Genomic DNA, 19,678 nt, shown 5'->3' on the forward strand with positions numbered 1-19,678 from the left:
TTTAAAGATTATTTGAGAGAGAGAGAGAGAGAGGGAACGCACACTTGCACATGCCCGAGGGGGGGGCAGAGGGAGAGACTCTCAATCACTCCCCAGTCCGCAGAGGCGGGCCTCCATCCCATGACCCTGAGATTATGACCTGAGCCGAAACCAAGAATTGGGCATTCAACGTACCTGAGCCACCCAAGCACCCCTCCATTTCTGATTTTAAAAGAAATTATGTTGGGATCCCTGGGTGGCTCCATGGTTGAGCACCCGCCTTCGGCCCGGGGCGTGATCCTGGGGTCTGGGGATCGAGTCCCACGTCGGGCTCCCTGCATGGAGCCTGCTTCTCCCTCTGCCTGTGTCTCTGCCTCTCTCTCTCTCTCTCTCTCTCTCTCTGTCTCTGTCTCTCATGAATAGATAAATGAAATCTTAAAAAAAAAAAAATTGGTTAGGGCAGCCTGGGTGGCTCAGCGGTTTAATGCTGCCTTCAGCCCAGGGCATGACCCTGGAGACCTGGGATTGAGTCCCGTGTTGGGGTCCCTGCATGGAGCCTGCTTCTCCCTCTGCCTGTGTCTCTGCCTCTTTCTCTGTGTCTCTCATGAATAAATAAATTAAATATTTAAATAAATAAATAAATAAAATCTAAAAAAAAAAGAAATTATGCTTTAGTGGGTTACTAAAAACATTATGGGCCCCAGGCACAGGCCCACTCTGCCCTGCCCAACCCTCAAATCTGGGGCCATTCTTTTAATGAGGTGCTGCCTGGCAGGGACAGGAGGGGTGGGTAGCGGGGGCCAGTAGAAGAGCAAGAGGCGCCTGTGTGCCCAGAGCCTCCGAGCTGCCCCCCACCGCCCCCTCCCTCCAACCTGCTGAGCAGCAGGCAGAGCCAACCTCAGCCTTCCTCCCCCTGCAGAGTGCTCCTCTGACCCCTGCAGCTCCTCCTCCTGCCCAAGGAAATGCTCAGACTCTGGAGGCCCTCACACACTGCCTGCCCTGCCTCTCCCTGCCCTGCGTGCCTTGTTGTCCTCCAAAGGTGGGCTACTGCCTCCCACAAGCCTCAGCTCAAATGCCACCTCCTCTGTGAAGCCCTCCCAGTCTCCGGGCTTTACCGGATCTCGTACCTCCTTCACCTACCCCATTTAGGGCCAGGAGCTCCTGAGGCCCAAGGACTGTGTCTCTACATACTTGGTGGCATGTGGCAAGTGGCTGGCACATGATTAAAATGTTCTGTGTGGAGAGTGAAGAGGGGCCAGCCAGGTCCAGCAGCTGTTGCCTGGGGCCTCCTCTGACCTATAATGACAGTGGCCAAGCACCAGGGGTCTGGTCATCTCCCCTTCCCTTGGCAGTGACTTCACACCAGCCCCTGAAGCCCCAGGCTGTGGATGCTGGGGCATTAACTGGGGAGCTACCCCCCCCACCCCCCTGCTGCCCACAGGATGCAACTGTGGGGCGGGGGCGGGGAAGGGGGTTCCCCCAGAGGAGGTGCTCCAGACCTGAGAAGGTGTGAAGCAGGGGAAGGTGGCATGGGGGCCATGCAGAGGGACAGGGAAGGGAGGCAGAATGTGTGGAGGAAGGGAATGATGTCCCCAGAGGCCCAGAGGGCCCTGTCAGGGGACAGAGGATTTGACAATGACTGGCATTGAGGGGTATGGACCTCATTTCCACCCTGAGGCCACAGGCCCGGCACTGAGGCTCAGAGCCAGTTAATCATGTCCAGTAGAGCATGGTGCTGGCATGTCTGCGACTGGGGGATGGGGTAGGATGGGACCACCTCACCTGCCTGGGGACCAGCAAGCCCACAGAGTGAAAAGATTGGGAACAGACCCCCATGGCTCCCAGGGTGTATGCATGCTCTGGCCGAGGAACCTGCGTGCCCCCACACCCACCCTCACCCCCACCCAAGCCAGAACAGGCCCAGGCCCCTTCCCTAGGTCCCAGGGCAAACGAGATCTAAGCTCAGCTCACTCAGCCCCTCAGGAGCTCAGAGACCCCTGCTTTGCTGGGCCATGGGGGGTCCCTTGGGTGGGGCCAGGTCACAAACCGGGGCTTCCTTGGAAGGCCAGTGCCTGTCTCCATGGCCTGCGGCTCCTTGCCCATCACCACGCACATCACAAACATTTTCAGACACAAGGAGCGTGTAGGGTTGAAGGAGGATGCTGACTGGGGCACCTGGTTGGCTCAGTCAGTGGAATGTGCGACTCTTGATCTCGGGGTTGTGAGTTCGAGCTCCATGGTGGGTGTAGAGATTACTTAGAAAAATACGGGATCCCTGGGTGGCGCAGTGGTTTGGCGCCTGCCTTTGGCCCTGGGGCGCGATCCCGGAGACCCGGGATCGAATCCCACGTCGGGCTCCCGGTGCATGGAGCCTGCTTCTCCCTCTGCCTATGTCTCTGCCTCTCTCTCTCTCTGTGTGACTATCATAAATAAATAAAAATTAAAAAAAATTTAAAAGAAAAATAAAATATTGAAAAAGAAAGAGGAGGAGCAAAAAAAAAAAAAAAAGGAGGAGGAGCACACGGACAACCAGCCGTAGCCATCGTGGGTCCAGTGCCTCCCCTCCCCCCATTCCTCTGTGAGCCTCCTCTGAAAAATGGGCTAATGACCAGTTGTGATTTAGAGCTTAAACCAAACTGAAGGGAGCCTGGTGGGAACAGCAGAAGGGGAAGTAGCTGGAGACTCGAGCAGGCGTCTGGGGTGGGGGAGAGCTGGCCCTGGCCTGGGGAACAAGGCAGGCCTGGAACCACCCTGCTCTGGATGGGCAGATGGGTTGCTCCCCTTTGTACTTCCCTTTCTCCCCAAGTCTCCGGGCCATTCCCTCGAGCAGCCTGGCCCAGCTGCGAGTGTCTTGGGCAGCTTTATGGGGGCACTCTGTGGCCAGGCTCCCAGGGGAGGGGGCCACACAGGGGCTCAGGAGAAAGAGGAGGGTAGAACTGGGTGCAGACTGCTGGCTTGTGGCACTTCCCTTGAGACTGTCAACCCCATGGGCAACAGGAAGCAGACACTGCAGACCAGCCTCCTAGGACACTCGCTGAGCTTGGAGACAAGCCAGTGACCAGATCTTCTGGGCAGCCCAAGACAGCCCGAGTGCCAGCCCTGCCCACCTCTTCCCGCCTGGGGCAGGTAACACCGGCTGGCCACCCGGCCCACCCTTCCCCTGGCTCAGCCTGGCAAGTCCTTTCTGCCCCGGGGCCACCTTCCTTGTCAGCCCCTGGATGTTCCCGGCCTGGTGGACATCGGAGCCATTCACCCCAGTCCCTTGACCTAGGCGGATCTGCACACGGTGGGGTCCAAGGGATGCCAGGCAGGTGGGGGTTGGTCCCTTACCAACAGGGGCCTATAGAACAGCAGGTCAGTGCCCCTTCCCCTCCCACCCCTTCAAGGCTCACTGCCAGCACGTTTGGCACCGAGCCTTCTGTGAGCAGGAGCCAGCTCGTTTGTGGCTGGTGTTAATTAAGAGAGAGGTGGGGGGTGGGGGGGACAGGCCACAGAGGGCAGCTTCCGACAGCTGCCAGGACTGCTCTGGGCCAACCCAAGGTGCCCAGGCCTCCCCTGTTGGCTCCAAGGCAGGGTTGTCCACGTGTCCAGCCCCTCCTCTCTGCAGCCCAACCCTTGGGCTAGGGGGTGGGTCCAGACTGCATTTGAAGGGCCTACTGTGTGGAAGAGTCAGGCCCCAGCCCTTGCCAGGGGGAGAGCAGCCTCCCTGCCTTAAGGTCAGCCCGCTCTGTGGCTTGACTAGAGAGTCAGACCCTGTTCTGATCCTGCCACTGTCACTGTGCAACTCAACCTCCAGCCTCAGGTTCCTTGTCTATAAAATGGGAGCCACAACACCTCATCTGTGGCTTTGTTATGATAGGAAGTGGCATCCTTGGTGCAAAGCAGGCAGTCCACAGACTTGGAAGCATGCTTTCCTGGGGCAGCGGCCTCATCCAGAGCCGTCTGGGAGCCGGGTCCTTTGGGCATGTCTGCATCTGCCTGGGTGTCTCGCTGGTTCTTCTCATGCTCGGGCCCCAGTGCCCGGCTGCCTTGCCGCCTGCTCAGCTCTCCCTCCTCCCACATTCCCTGCAGCCCCCAGATCTGCTCCGGGAGCGCCCAGCCGCTCCTCGCCTCTCCATCTTAATTAGCTGCTTGTATTAATCTTGCAAGTAACGTGGCAACTTGCAGCCCTGGGTTTTCAGGCTGTGGAATTAATTATTCCCCAAGCGAAGAGCTGTCAGCTCTGGGAGACCAGCCACTCGGAGCCGCCCGACACCACTTAGCAGGTCCACAACGTCTGCGCAGCACCCTAGGTGGGCAGCCTAGCCAGCCCGGAAGGGGGCCCCACTCCTGGCCTGGGCTCTGCTCCGTGTCCCTCCTCCAGACCCCTGAGGTAGGTGGGGTGCAGGAGCAATGGAGGAGTGGCAGGCCCTGCCCCGGAGCCGGGACTCCTGGGGCTAGAGGGGACCAAGGCACAGCTGGTCTCCCCACCTGGGCAGCACCTGCCCCATCTCGCCCATCACTTACCCTGATGAGCACCAGCAGTTAACACAGATGCAACTGCATGGCCAGAAGCTGCAGCCCTGGCTGGTGAGGGGCACTGACCTGCACGGCCCTGACAGGCCGGCGGAGAGGCTGCCAGCTTCACTTTGCCCTCACATCAGCCCCGTGCGGAAGCAGGGGAGGCAGCCAGCCAGGCAGAGTGAGACGGACAGGTTGGCCCCAGCAGCCAGCAGTCCTGCTCCAGTCCAGAGAGGGACTCCCTCTCTCCCTCGACTTTCACACCAAGAGATGCTGTTCTCTCCGGGGGAAACTGAGGCACAGAGCAACGTGGTTCAGGTCACCTGTCTCTTGAACCACGTTTGGTTCTGTCCCAGGGCTGCATGCCCTCTCCATTCTGCCCCGGAATATGGCCCCTATGTCACACATGATCCCTGTCATCTGTTGGGTGCCCCCTGCCCCGGTTCACAGGCTCATGCTCTTACCCCACACCCTCATACACACTCATTCCCTGGACAGTACTCAGCACAGGTGCACAGATTGTTTTCTAGTGGCTTCTGGTTGTGCCGCTCCACAGCCCTTGAGCTCCTAGGGCAGGGACAGGCCTGACACAGATGGGCCTCGGGAAACATCGGGTCGTCAGAATGAATGAATGAGGGGATGCACGTGACCACAGGTCTTCTGCCCCCCCAGCCCCTGCCCTCAGCTGTTTCTGGGGTGGGCAGCTGGGCCCCTGCCACCCTGCAAAGCCCAGGCCCATCAGGACCCTCGGCAGGAGAGGAAGTCTCGGCCTCCCCCACCCCCCGTTTATCTGCACCTGCCTCCCAGAAGACCCTGTGCCCAGAGTCTGAAGACCCGGGGACCCCAGCCCCCCTGCGCTCTGGCCCAGCTGCCAGCACCCCCACCTCCCCTCCCCACATGCTGCTGGCCCACCCAGCTGACTAGTCTTTCTCTCTCTCTCCCTCTCTCTCTCTCTCTCTCTCTCTTTCTCTCGCAGCCAACAGCTCCCTGCTCGGAGGTGGCGGTGGTAAGTGGACCCTGTCCGTGGTGCGGGGACTCGGGCTCAGGGGGGTAGGTTCCTGCACGGCTGCTTCTCCCCTCTGGGCCTCCTCATGCACCTCCCCCACCTCTGCAGCCTTCCCCGTGGCCCCCACTGTGCACCCACCGCTCTCAGGCTCTCAGCCTGGCCTGGCCTGCCATCACTGGGGACAAGCTGGAGCCCATGGTGGCAGACTTGACTCCCTGGCTGTTGGGCGACCTGCAGGGCCCCACCCTCTGAAGAGAGGCCTCCTGGCCTGCAGCTGGGTGGAAGCGGGGGGGACACTTGAGGGTTAAAAGGGACTGGGCCCAGGACTGGGGGCTGCAGGTGTGGTAGGAAAAGCTGGGCCCTCTGGCTCCAGTGTTCCCGCCTGGAAGGGGAGGACAATCTGTCTGCTCCCCAGCTCCTGTGGGCCACTCCACAGCCAGGACAAGGCCTCACAAAGGCCGGGAGAGCTCTGAGCAGGCGTGTGAGGTCGCTGTCCTTAACCACCGCGAGGCGGGGATTCCGGCAGGACCAGGTGAACAAGAGGTGGGAGGTTAGGGTGGGCCCGGCCTCCAGGGATACCGCCTATATGGTCGGCAGGGGCCAAGGTGGGGGCAGCCGCCATGCCCCCCGTGGTGGCCTCCGCTGGCCAGTCCCTCCCGGGCGGCCTCGGCCCCGCTGGCTGGGCTGCCCGCTGTCTGCACAGGCAGCAACATGATTGGTGAGCCGGGGGGCAGGGGTTAATGCGCCGTCGGATAAATCCCGGGGGCCGTGTTTACAGTGGCAGTGGCGGGGCCCAGGCCAGGTTTTAAAAGGGGGAAAAATAAAAGGAGCATTAAGGTCAGGAATAAATAAAAGCAGTGCTAAGAGCTGTCGGGGCCCAGCGGGATGCAGGACGCGTGGGGGGCGGGGTCTGTGGCTGGTGAGATTCTCCTCCCTGTCCCTGTGGAGGTCAGAGCTGTCCTGGAGGCCTCACACAATACGGGGCTTGGCTGGGGCTGGGGCCCAGCTAGAACCTTCTGAAGCCTGTCCCTGCGGGAGGCCTCCGCAGCCATAGCTGGTCTGACCAGGCCGAGCCTCCTGCTCATTCACCCCCCAGGGACTGAGCCCCATCCTGTGTGCAGGCCCTGAGCTGGGTGCTGGACCACAGGGGCCTGGTCCCTGCCCTCCCCGGGCTCACGGTCCCGGGGTCCAGATGAGACCATCCAGGGTGCTCTGTGCGGTGGGGGACCAGTGCTCCTGGAAGGAAGTGATGCCTATGCTGGGACCTGAGGGATGGGTAGACAGCGGCAGAGCAGTGGGCAGGGGGTCCAGGGAGTGGGAACAGCACAGGTGAAGGCTTGAAGTGAGGGAGAACGTGGGGCATCTGGGGAGACGAGGGAAATGGGAGCGGCAGCCCAGTCACGGGGAAAGGAGGCAGGAGATGAGGCGGGAGCCTCCCAGACCCCATAGGGAGCTGGATTGTTAGCCATTCAGTTCTGGGAGACAAAGGACCACAAAAAGGTGTGGGCCTTTTGTTATGTTTTTGGTGTTTTTTTTTTTAAGATTTTATTTATTTATTCACGAGAAACACACAAAGAGGCAGAGACACAGGCAGAGGGAGAAGCAGGCTCCCGGCGGGGAACCCGATGTGGGACTCGATCCCTGGACCCTGGGATCACGCCCTGAGCTGAAGGCAGATGCTCAACCATTGCACCACCCAGGCGTGGCACTGGCCTTTTAAACCCAAGCCAAAAATAAATAAATAAATAAATAAATAAATAAATAAACCCAAGCCAAAAAAATAAAAATAAAAATAATAATAAAAAATAAACCTTAAGTCAGGCCATCACCCCTCTCCTGCTCAGAGCTCTGCCAGGGCTCTCCCCTCGCTCAGAGCCAAGGCCAGGTTCCTACTGGGGCCCACTGGGGCCCACCAGGAGCCCGGCCACCTGCCAGACTCCCTCACTGAGCACCAGCCCCCCTGCCTCTCCTTCTCAGGCCTGGGCACAGGCTGCTTCCTCAGCCCAGAACCCTCCTCCCCAGCCTGCTCTAGTGCCTCTGTCTCTCAGAGCTGCACGTGCTGTGTAACTCACCCATTATGGTCACTGTGGATCGTCTGAGTTCCCGCTGAGAGCAAAGGCCCACAGGGCCATACTGGATCTCCAGCAGCTGGAACTGGGTCTGGCTCCTATAGTAGGTGCTCAATTAAATGGTTGTTGAATGAGGGATGCCTGGGTGGCTCAGCGGTTGAGCATCTGCCTTCGGCTCCAGGTGTGATCCTGGAGACCTGGGATCGAGTCCCACATCAGGCTCCCTGCGTGGAGCCTGCTTCTCCCTCTGCCTGTGTCTCTGCCTCTCTCTCTCTTTCTCTGTGTCTCTCATGAATAAATAAATAAAATCTTTTTTAAAAAAAAGGTTGTTGAATGAATGAAAAAAACTACAGAAAGGCAGGGTGGCCTTATGTGTTACATGAAGGACTTGCTGGGGAGGGCAGTGGGAGCCTCTGAGGTTTTAGGCAGGGCAGGGAGTGGCTCATGGATGGCCAGGCAGGACCTCACTCTGGGAGGTCAAAGGGCACCTGCTCTTGCCAGACTGACTAGGGAGGTCTAGAGAGGGGTCCTCCAGCCCCCCTTCCGGCAGCACTGAGGTGGGGAGAGGAGACTGGAGCAGGTCCCAAGGGCTGCCTGTCTGATACAGAGATGGATGGGGCAGGCAAGGACCCAGGAGGAAGTGGGCCTGGAGTCTAGCCTTTTAACGCCGCCCAAGATTTATGGAGCAACTGCGAGTACTCACTGGGGCTGTCACTCTGCTAATGTCATTGGAACAAGGTGGAGGTGGCAGGGAGGGGACAGTGGTAGCAGTGAGGCTGGGGCTGTCTGCTGCCTGCCTAGGGCTGGAATAGAGATGGCCCCAGACCTCTGAGATGTCCTCTGCCCTCATGTCTGCCACCTGTGCCCCCTACCAACTGTTGGTCCCTCCAGCCTTACCACTCCCATTCCCCGCCAGCTGCCTGGGTGGGAGCCACAGGCAGGAGCAGCCTGAGACTCGGTGGCCCAGGTCCCCATCCGGGTCTACTCAGACTGAGCTCTGTCTTCCCATGGGGTCACCTGAGGTTTCTCTCTCTTTTCCTGAGTCCAACCCCACAGGGGTTCAGGCCTCTACCCACTCCCTACCCTCCTATCACCACCCATCCACCTGCCCCCCCTCCACTCCCCCTCCACCCATCCACCTACCCCCCACCTCTCCACCTATCCCCTCTACTCATCCATCTGCCCTCCATTCATCTATCTAACCCCTACCCCTCTCTCTACCCCCTCCACCCATATACTCCTCCCACACCCATCCATCTACTCCTTTACCCATCCTCCTTCCTTCCCCATCCAACAATGTACCTCCCACCCACCCATCCATCCATCTCCCCCTCACCCACCTATCACCTACCCACTCCCCATCCATGCATCAGCCAGGAGTGGCCTGCCCCAGCCACTGTAAGCTGTGCTGACCCTTACCTGCTCTATAGCTTTTTCCATAGCGCTGATCCCCTTTTCGTGGACTTGTATTCTGTTTATTCCTGTTGCTTGTCTCCCCACTAGAGTGCACTAGAATGCACTCTCCTCAGGGACCGGTTCTAGGGCTTTCCAAGCCGGTTTATGGGGTGCTTGGATCGTTGCACCCTCTGTATGCGGGGCACTGCCTGGAGATCTGGCACACAGGTCCAACAGCCCTGCACTGGGGGTCGGGGAGGGACCGCAGGCAGTAATGGGGGGCAGGGTTGCGGGGAGGGCAGCTATGGCTCAGAAGGAGGCCTGGGGGGATGCCTGGGTGACTCAGTGGTTGAGCATCTGCCTTTGGCCCAGGGTATGATTCTGGGATCCAGGATCCAGTCCTACATCTGGCTCCTTGCAGGGGGCCTGCTTCTCCCTCTGCCTGTGTCTCTGCCTCTCTCTCTCTGTGTCTCTCATGAGTAAATAAATAAAAATCTTTAAAAAAAAAAAAAAAAAAAAAGAAGGAGGCCTGGGGCCCAACCTGCAGGGCATTGGTGAAGCAGCCCAGTTAGTTGTTAGATGAGTGTGTGTGTGGTGGTTCCAGGTGCAGGGGGATTGCGACCCCTCAGGAGGAGGAAAGGGAGTCAGTCTGTGGCAACCCTGCCCTCGGTGAGAGCCCCTGGGCTACTGGGGCCAAAAGCACTTAATCCAACGAGTCCAGGACTCTTGGGCCAGTCTCACTGTAGGGCTGGGCCCCTACTGGGCCCCAGGGCCAGGGTAGGTGGTTCTGGCCACACAGTGAGTCTCTGGGAAGCCCCCCTCCTCCCCCTCCCCTTCATCCCTCCCCAGGGCTCTCTCTGAGCATGGCAATGGTGGGGACTCAGGACTGGTTCTGCCCTCAAAGAGACCCAGTCTCGTAGGAGGCTTCCCAGCAAAAGGGACATCTGACTCCAGCCCTGAAGGATGAATAGGAGTTCAACGGGTGCAGAGGGATAGAGGGATAGAGAGGCCTGGCAGGTGGAGGGTGCTGGGGGAGATGGGGTGGGGACCCGATGGGCTGGAACTGCCTCCCCGCTAGACCCCCAGATCCAGAGATGGGGGGGCACCCTGCTCATCTGCCTCCCTCCTACCTGCTGGAGAGACTTTCACTGGCGCCATAGACATTTTTTTAGAGGCAGGCCCTGCTCCCATTATATGGTAAGAAGGGAGGCGGGCCCTAAATCAGGATGGGGATCGACAGGGCCCTGACTCGTGTCTCTCCTGTTTATTAGGACTGAAATGTTTACTCGGCGATAAGGAGTCAGCTTTCTCGTGGAGCTTTGTGCGCTCTTTTTCAATTACCCCTCGTCTTTCTCTGCCACTTTTGCACTAAAGGGATAATAAATGTATCGGAGCGTTTCAATTATTCATCTAAATCATGACTGCGCCTGCCATGGCCAAGCTTTAGTGACAGATTAATTCAGGGCCGCCTTCGGCTCACGTGGCCACCATCCCCGCTCGCGGCCGGCTCCCCAAGGGCCTGTCCCGAGGGCTGGGCGGGCTGGGGTCAGGCAGGGCCGGAGCCAGGTCCTCTCCGCGCCCCCTGCCCCAGGCCCACAGCCCACCCTGCGCCCCGGCTCCCCCGCCCAGGCCCGGGGTATCTCCTACCTGAGAGAGGCCAGGGTGGTGCGGCTTCTGCCACAGCCCTCACCTGGCACAGGGCCTTTGCACGTGCTGCTCCTGGGCCCAAGGCTCCCCTGCCCTTCCCCCGCCACCGCCCTGCCTAGTTCCCTCCCTGGCAGGGCAGCCCCCCAACCATCACCCCTCCTGCTGTGTTAGCTGAGGACTCGCCATGCTCTGCCACTGTCCTGGGTGCTGGCACCCGGCGGGCCCTGCCCCTCGTGGGCTGGCATTCTGTCACCATGATAGCCACACTCCCGTCTGTGAGGTTATCTAAATACCAGCCGCCTCCCCCATCAGACTACCCTCCCGCCAGTCATGCACAGGGTGTCTGTCTGTCCATCTCCTGGTCACAGGTGCTCATGGAACCTGTTTGTGGGCCAGCTCTGCCCAGGGGCCCTTGTTCCCCTGGCCCGAGCACGTGTGTGTGTGTGTGTGTGTGTGTGTTGCACGCCTGCCCTGGCCTGCCACGGTGGCCCCTCAGCTGGAGCAGACCCCGCGGTGCTTGGCCCACCTTCCCCTCCCCTCCCCTCCCCTCCCTCCCTCCCTCCCCACACAGATCCAAGGCCCTGGTAAGGGCTGTGGCGCCACCCCCTTTCCTTTCTCCTTCTGTCTCTCACTTTTTCTTTTTGTGTCTGTCCATCTCTGTCTCTCTCTGCCTCTGCTCTGTCTCTCCCACCTGCACAGCATCTCTGGGCTGCTCCCCAATTCTCTCACTCAGGTACCCACTCTTTGTTTCTCCTCCTCCCATTGTCTCTTCCCCCTCCCTGCTCTCTCCTGCTCTCTGAACCCTCCTCTGCTCAGAGCCCGGCAGGCCTGGGGCATCAGCAAAGCCTCCGAAACATCCAGGCCTCCTCTTGTGCCCAGTGGCTGCTGGTGGCCGCAGCCAAGGCTGGGCGCAGCGGGCAGCCTGGGCTGGCCTCGGGGGAAGCAGCAGCCCCAGGGCCGAGCACCCAGTCCCCAAGCTAGTCTAGAGCCCCACTGTGTGCCAAGGGGTGGAGGAGGAGGGTAGGCTGTGGAGGGGAGGGAGGCCTCTAGCCTGAGCTGAGCAGACAGGGCAGGAGCATCTGGTGGGGAATAGCAAAGCCCCCCCACCGGCCCCCTGCACACCCAGGTCCCAGGCCACAGCATCCCTGCTCAAATCTCCCCCGGCCGCGGCAGCAGCAGCAGCAGCAGCAGCAGCAACAGCAGCAACAGAAGCATCTCTAGCTTCCTCCACCACTTCTGCAGATGCAGCCTCCCCTTCCCTTCCCCCTCCTTGCCCTCTGCCTCCCCCCAGCCCACCCCAGCTATCCCTGTGGCCCCCCAGTCCTGGCCTGAGCCCTCCTCCCCCAGCTTCCTGAAGCCACAGCGTCTTCTCAGAGCCTGCTCAGGCTCTGTTCTGATGCCACCTCCTCAGGGGAGCCTTCCCAGCTGCGAAACAAGGCCCACTACTCCTACCTCCCTTCCCTGGTGTCCAGCTATGTTTTCTCCCACCTCATGTCTTGCAGCACCGAGGCAGAGCCCCACCACCCTGCAGCCCCCCCCCCCAACTGTGCAGGTGGGAGAGATGCAGAGGCCTGGCATCTAAGGTGGGGACTGGAGGGAACCCCAGCCTTGCTTGGGCTGGAAGATTTTATTTCATGGACTCCTGGGAGTCATGGGAGGTTTTAAGAGCAAGGGAATGAGGTTTCCTCCCCTAAGGAAAGGCCCTGACCTCCCTGCCCTCGCTCAGCTGGTGATGGCGGTGCTAGCAGCTATCCTGAGCACCCGGGCCTCGGAGTCAGGCGTCCTGGAGCCTCTCCTGCAGGATCCTGGGTACCGTCACCACAGCACCCTGGGGTGTACCATCAACATTTCCATTTTGCAGATTACAAAACTGAGGCACCAAGCCCCTGGAGGGAACTGTGCTCCCCACCCCTGCCCCGCCCAGGCCCTGGGAGGGACAAGGGTCTCAGGCCTCTGGCGGGGCTCTAGCCTAGGGCCCTCGGGCCCGCACCCCACCCATGGCAGGCAAGATGCCTCCAGGCCCCTGCCTGCAGCTGCCATGGGAATTTTTAATAACGGGAGTGATTTTTGCATGATGAATGAGGCGCTGCCATTGTGTACATAATGAAGCCCTAATGTTTTCAAATCCCCATTTAAGGATTTGATCTCACCCCGTAATGAATTTCACATCACATTGTGGAATTGTTGTCCATCCATCTCCTCCCTGGGGTGCCCACCTGCCTTGGCACTGCGAGGGTGGGCTCTGTCTCCCCCAGTAGGGTGAGACTCACAGAGCTGGGGCTAGCACCAGTTTGGTGATTGCGCAAGTGACTGGGAGGGCGTGGGCAGAGGTCAAAGGTGGTCCTGGCAAAGGGGCACCCCGTGAGGTTGAGCCTCCCAAGGCTCAACTGGGGCCAGGGAGGAGACCGGAGAGCAGAGGTGGGAGTTAGAGTGGACAGAGGGACAAGGGGGCACGAGGTCCCTGGGGTGGGTCATCCTATCTGGGCTTCATGACCAGGCTTGTCTTCTACAGGATTCAGGGCTTGGAGGCTTCCCAGTGGCTTAGGCATCTGCCCCGACCTAGCTGGTACCCTCTTGGGGACTCAGTTTCCCCATCCTACTAGTGGGGCCAGGCCCCTCTCATCCCTGGCATTTGGGATCTCTCTGCAGGGGGGCTGAGGCCCAGGCAACAGCTGCAGGCAACACCAGGGTGGCTGGGGTGGGGGGGCCTCTCGCCAGGCTGGGCTCCCAGCCCTGGGACGAGCAGGGGGAGAGGTCTGGCCAGAGAGTGGTCTCTGGGGCCCACACCCAGGAGCCTTCCTGCGCTCAGGAGGTGCACCCTTCTCCCAGCCCCCTCAGGCTTCAAGCTCACCCCCTGCCGCCCCAGCCCTGTCTGCCCAGGGCTTTCTCAGTGACATCTCCACCGGGTGGTGGCAGCATTTCTGTCCCTCAGGCAAAGGAGGCCCCCAAGAACCTGACGGCTGAGCTGCCATCTGCCTACAGAGGCGGTGACTGTGCCTTGGTCTCCCCATCGAAAACAGGTGACATGGGGGACAGTATGATAAAGTGCAGTGTCTCACTGAGTGTTCACGCCAAATGGGGAGGGAGGTGCCATTACTCTGTAGAGGTGGGGACAGGGAGGGGGAGTTGCCCAAAGCCACCTGCAGGCTTATAGGCGGGATTTCCAGGGAAAGAAATCCCAGAGGGGGCACATGGGGTTGGAGGGGATGAGACCCACAGGGTGGCTGGCAGAGGGGGATGCGGAAGTGGGAGGATGGGGGCCAGGCCCAGCGCCCCTTAGGGTCTCTTGCCCCCTGGCAGGGACACATCAGCCCCCCTCTCCCCCAGGCCACCGGCATCCTCTTGTTCCTGTAAATAATTAATTAGTCCCTGCTTGCTTGTTTGTTTAGCATGAGGAATGCTCCCCTACTGAGACGCATTTATTGCTGAATAAATTTAAATATCTAATCTTCCCTTCATGAATATTACAGCACCCTAATAGCGGCCAACATATCCTCAGCGCCTTGGCAAATGGCCCCCATAGGAGCCTGCCTGCCGCCCGCCTTTGCCAGCGCTGAGAGGGCCTGACTCCAGCCCCTGCCCTGTCTGGGTGTCCTCCTGACCCCCCAAGCTCCTAGGAAGGGGTGGGGTGTGAGCTGAGGCCCCCCCAAACCCTCGTGAAGTGTAGAGGCTGCAGTAGGAGAAGGAGGGCCGCAGGGGGCTCTGCAGCAGGGTGCCTGACCTTATTTAGGGGGAGAGCCTAGACCAGGATAGAGGACAGACAGGGTCCCCAGGGCGGAGGACAGACAGGGTCTCCAGGCAGGAGCAGCATCTGACACACTCAGGCCATGACAGAAGAGGTCTAGGAGGCAGACAGACAGTTTCCCAGGCAGCCTTGCTGGACAGGACAGAGGTGGCTGGTGGTCTCTGCGTGGGAGCTGCTGAACAGTCACATGGGATGAGGGACCCCAGCCCCCTGGGCAACCAGAGTCCCCAGGGTCCATCTGCCGGGAGGGCAATGAGTTGAGGCAGAGAGGGGGGCATGAGCCCTGCTGCAAGGAAGAGGGGTGTGCAGACAGCAGGACAGGTTTGGGAGTTTGGGCGAGGAGGGAGGGGAAGCCAGCCAGCCAGGGTGAAGGGAGGTTGTGGGGAGAGAAAGCCTTCGATGGTCCTAGAGGAAGTAGAGCAGTCCAGCTGTGTGACCCTGGGCAAGTCTTTCATCTTCTCTGTGGCTCGATGTCTTTTTCTATAAAGCAGGGAAATTTGTAGCACCCCCCAGGGTGGCTGGGAGGACCCACAAGGGAGAGTGTGACCCGCTTAGCGCCCAGCAGGGCCCCACAAGAGGCTGCACAGGCTGGAACTCCTGAGCCCCAGCCCAGCTGGGAGCCTGAAGGGGACCGGGCAGGGGCTGAGGAAGGACGCAGAGCGGCCCTTAGGGCAGTCTTCCAGGCAAGGGTTCCTTCGGCCCCATCAGAGAGACATCTGAAGAAGGTGCCACCACCCCACCAACGGGGATCAGCCTCCCCGGGAGGGACTCCAGGGGGCAGGGGTTGAGTTGGAGGCTTGAGGTTTGTTTGGATATGGCTAAAGGTCCCAGGGAGGGAATCGAGGGTAAACTGGTATGAACTGAGGTCACCACCATCCCACCAGGCAGCCCCAGGGTCATGTGGATGAGACCCCAGGCAGCCTCCTCCTGTGGGTTCCAGGGTTCAGCTTACCCCCACCTTAGAGCCAGGACATAGCCAAGGGAGCTGAGCCAGGAGAGCTGCCGTTCCACCGGGCAGACAGGTAGCCCTTTGACCTGTGGTAGCCCTTTGACCTGTGGCTAAGGACAGCAGGCTGAGGGTCCCTTCTGGCACTGAGATGTTAGAGCGACAAGGCCGGTGTGTGGAGAGGGAGGGGGCCAGGCCGTACTTGGTCTTGATGGGGAGAGGGGTGAGGCAGGGGTGGGGCCCAGGGCCTGCCCCTCATCTCTGCCTCCGCGGAACAGATCCCCCAGGTCCCCCAGGCACTTGCATGGCAGTCCCGAGCCCTGGCCCTGGCCTGGATGCTGGCGGGGGTGCTCCGGCTTCTGCTGGCTTGGATCCCCTCCTCCCCCTCATGCCCCTGGGTCAGCCCCAAAGGCCTGGCCACAGGCCTGTCCACCTCTGCAGGAAACATTAAGTCCCGGAAACACAGATCTTGCTGAGCTCCACTTCCGCACAGCATCCACGGCAGGCCAAGCTTGTCTGCAGGGTGGACGGCACCCGGATGGCAGGCAGCTGGGTCCAAGTGGCTGACAGCACTGGGGCAGGGCCCAGAGACCCCGGGAGAGCCAGCTCACACCCATTCCCGCAAATGCCTGGATACCCGCCTCCCCTCACAGTCCCAGGTATACACGTGGAGCACATCCTCCCACTCTCACGCTGTCCTAACAGCCTATACGCACATCGCTTTCACCCACACCAGGCACTGGCTTAAGCACCTTACAGAAATTAACTCAATCCTTCCAAAAGCCCTATGAGATGAATGTCTACTATTAGCCCATTTTATAGATGGGGCAGTTGAGACCCAGAGAGGTTAAGTGATATGCTCTAGGTCACACATCTGTGACTGGCACAGCTGGGACTTGGGTCCAGGCTGCCCAGCTCCCCAGCCCCAGCTGTCACACACCGGTGGTGCCTGGAATAGACATGCTCGCTGCACATGGACACTGCACGCTTGCTCCAGGCTGCACACCCATGAGTGGCACCTGGACAGGTAGCTCAGTGGCCCTGCCTTGGGTACCAGTCTTGCCCCCTCCCCATCGGCCACAGCTGCCCTTACCCTTCCCTGCATAGGAGAGGAGGGTAGGACCCAGCCCCAGAGTCCTCCCAGGGCTCCCCTAGTTCCTCCTCCCCATCCATCCCACCCCTGGGATGCTCTAGGAAATCGCGTGGTGCCAGCTCCAAGTGAAGTCACAAAATTAGGTTTAATTGGGCCCCACGGGGCACAAAAGAGAAGAGGGGGTGGTCCAGCTAGTGTCCCTGGACTTGTGCCAAGACATTGGGGCTGGGGCTGTGATTGAAGAGGAAGGGCCTTGGTTTGCGCATCTGCAAAATGGAGAAATGGGTTTTTTTTCGTGCCGCTGGGCATTGGGAACACCGGTGGGTTGCTGGTGCCCCAGGAGCTCAGGGCGCAGGCTGCGGTGCCATCGGGGCTACGGAGCTGCCAGAGGCGGTCACTTTCTCCCCGCCAGGGTGTACTCCCCTGAGGAGGGGTCCCTGTCGCTATTTCCAGATGAGGCCGTAGCCACTGGGTGGGGGGGGGGGGGGGAGGGAGAAGGGAGAAGGACCAGAGCCGAGCCCCGCCTTTCCCGCGAGGGCCTCTCGGGCTGCTGCGCCTGGGTGAGCTGGGGCCGGAGGCGCATCTCCTCCGCGCTCCCGCCGCGCCCGAGGTGTTTATGGGGCCCGCGTCCCCAGGGCTGCCGCCGAGGCCCCGGAGCCGCTCTCAGGTAAACAAGCCCGGGGCCGCCGCAATTAAGCCGAAGGCGCTAACTAGGCAGCTAACGAGCAGGGGGCGCGCCCTGATCCACCTGCGTGGCCCGGATCTACCTGTCCGCGGGGAGCGCGGAAGCGGCTGGAAGACCCGGGCGCCGGGCCCGGACCGCGTCTGCCACTTGTAATTGGGTGACCCCAGTTTCTTCATCTGTAAAGTGGGTCCTAGAGTTTGCGGCCTTGCCTTGGGCTGGGTGCGCGGTGCCAGTCGGCGCCCCCAGGCCTCTCGGGTGCGGGCGCCCACCGGTCGCGGGAGGGAGACCCTCCCCCGGGCCGGGCTGGGGTGGCGGACTCCGCCTGGCGGAGCCACCCGGGCCCGCACCCCGCGCGCGCCCCTGCAGCGCGGAGGGGAACGAGCAGGGCGGGCCCGGGGCGCCCCCTGCCGGCTGCCCCGCGCCGCCTCCCTCCCGGCCGCTGCGGCCGCCCCCGCGCCTGGGCTTCTGCAGCCGCGGAACCAGTAGGGCCGGCGGGCGCTGCGAGAGGCTGGAGGCCGCGGGAGGAGGCGCGGTACCCCGCGAGTCGTGGCACGGCCGAGGGGCTTGGGAGTATTCTGTGCCTGGGCCTCCGCCTTCCCTTCCGTAAAATGGGCTCAGGCGAGACGTGGGGCGCCCCCAGCTCACTGCCCCCTGCCCTGCAGTGGACGGCTGCATCCACCGGGCCGCCGGACCCCTGCTCACCGACGAGTGCCGGACCCTGCAGAGCTGCGAGACCGGCAAGGCCAAGATCACCGGCGGCTACCGGCTGCCGGCCAAGTGTGAGTCCCGCCCCGCCCTCCCGGTGGGGCGCAGACGGGGCACCTTGTGCAATTGCGGGGAGAGGGGAGCAGCCCCCACTGAACTGCTGGAGCCCTCGTCAGGGGCACCTCTTAACCTTAGTGCTGGGAGCCGGCCGCTCCACGCATGCCCCGAAGCAGGCGGCGGAAGGGCCAGAGCTGAGGGGGCAGTGCCCTGGCTCACCCGCTCCGCCCCGCTCTCAGCGCGGTCCGTTCGGATGTGGGGAGCGGGGCCCCGCGGACCTGCCTGTCTCTGTGGAGGACCTCATTGGAGCTCGAGGGCACACCTGTGTCCCACATGGATGGGGGTCCTCCCCGGGGACTCTCAACTTGGGGAGGGCCCAGGCCGGCAAGGGGAGGAAACCTCTGAGCCCCTGGAGCTCCCGGCCGGCCTGACCCCGTCGCCTCCGCAGATGTCATCCACACGGTGGGACCCATCGCCCACGGAGAGCCCAGCGCCAGCCAGGCTACCGAGCTCCGCAGCTGCTACCTGAGCAGCCTCGACCTGCTGCTGGAGCACCGGCTCCGCTCCGCGGTGAGGGGGGGCGGGCGCCATGCGGCGGGGGTGGGGCGGCCGGGAGCCGGGGGAGGAAGGCTCTCCGGGAGGGCGGTGGGCAAGGAGCGACTCGGCCCTCAATTCCCTCCCACCTTCCGCCCCCGCCCCAGGCTTTCCCCTGCATCTCCACCGGCGTGTTCGGTGAGTTGCGGGTGGGGTGAGGGGTGGAGTCTAGAAGGGGGCGGGACCGGACTAGGAAGTGGGTGAGCCCAGATGCGGGGAGGGGCCCGGGCGGGTGGGGCAAGAGGTGGGGCTGAACCGGGCAGGTGGAGTTGGGCGGGTCCCCGGGCGGCGAGGTTGGGGGGCCAGAGGCCGGGCTCAGGGGGCTCAGTCCCGCTCCGCTGGGTCCCCAGGCTACCCCAGTGAGGCGGCGGCGGAGGTAGTGTTGGCCGCGCTGCGCGAGTGGCTGGAGCAACACAAGGACAAGGTGAGTCCTGGGCCGTCAAGGAGATCAGACAGGGGTGGGGGGGTAGGGCGCATCCAGGTTCCGCTGACCAGCCCGGTCTCTGGCCGCACCAGCCCTCGGTGCGTCCTTTCCTTCCCTTGGGACCTGTTTACTCGTCTGAGCCCAGCGTGTCCAGCCAGGGCGGTGGAGTGCACACCATGAACCCCTTCTGTGAAGGGTCTATGGCCCCTCCGTCCCCTCTCCCCAGTCAGACAGGTGAAAACCTGCCCAGGTGGGGGTAGCGGTAAGATGAGGCAGCCAGGTTGTGGGTGAGCCCTGCCCAGGCTAAGCAGGCCCCTGCGCAGGTGGACCGGCTCATCATCTGCGTGTTCCTGGAGAAGGACGAAAGCATCTACCTGCAGCGGCTCCCCCACTACTTCCCAGTGGGTAAGCACCCCGCGGTGCCTGCGCTGGGTCAGCCCTGCCCCTCCCCCACCCACCCAAGGGCAGGCTCTCACTGTCCTCTGCCTTCCAGCCTGACGGCATCGCTGCCCACCCTGCCCAGGACTGGTAAGCAGGGCCTGACCTGCCACATGGCTGCCCACTAACCTGCCCACTAACACACCGGCTCACCCCCACGCAGGAAAGCCAAGAGGGGAGGCTGGGGGAAACCCACCAGCCACACTCCCTGACTCTTCCCCTCTGCCCACAGACTCCCCTGGGCCTACAGGACCTCGCTCTCAGCTCTAAGAGGTCCCCGAAGCCTGCATCTGGGCCTGGGCACCCTGTTCCTTCCCTCAGCTCCCTGCCCTCAGGAGCCTCCTAATAAAGACCACCCTTGTTGCAGCGACTACCGTCTAAGTGCTGGCTGGGGA

At 61.7% G+C, this 19,678-nt stretch overlaps 1 protein-coding gene across 1 annotated transcript in view; it reads left to right on the forward strand.

Moving 5' to 3' along the window:
- Positions 1-19,654, forward strand: part of MACROD1 (mono-ADP ribosylhydrolase 1) — a 150,880-nt gene extending 131,226 nt beyond the window's left edge. The window contains 8 exon segments of the mRNA XM_055312412.1: positions 5,456-5,485; positions 17,728-17,844; positions 18,276-18,397; positions 18,529-18,559; positions 18,772-18,845; positions 19,169-19,250; positions 19,339-19,373; positions 19,516-19,654. Coding sequence (XP_055168387.1) covers positions 5,456-5,485; positions 17,728-17,844; positions 18,276-18,397; positions 18,529-18,559; positions 18,772-18,845; positions 19,169-19,250; positions 19,339-19,343 — 461 coding nt within the window. The 3' untranslated portion in view covers positions 19,344-19,373; positions 19,516-19,654.
- The last annotated feature ends 24 nt before the right edge of the window (positions 19,655-19,678 follow it).

The sequence above is a fragment of the Nyctereutes procyonoides genome, unplaced genomic scaffold, assembly GCF_905146905.1.
Source record: "Nyctereutes procyonoides isolate TBG_1078 unplaced genomic scaffold, NYPRO_anot_genome, whole genome shotgun sequence".
NCBI classification, from domain to species: domain Eukaryota; kingdom Metazoa; phylum Chordata; class Mammalia; order Carnivora; family Canidae; genus Nyctereutes; species Nyctereutes procyonoides.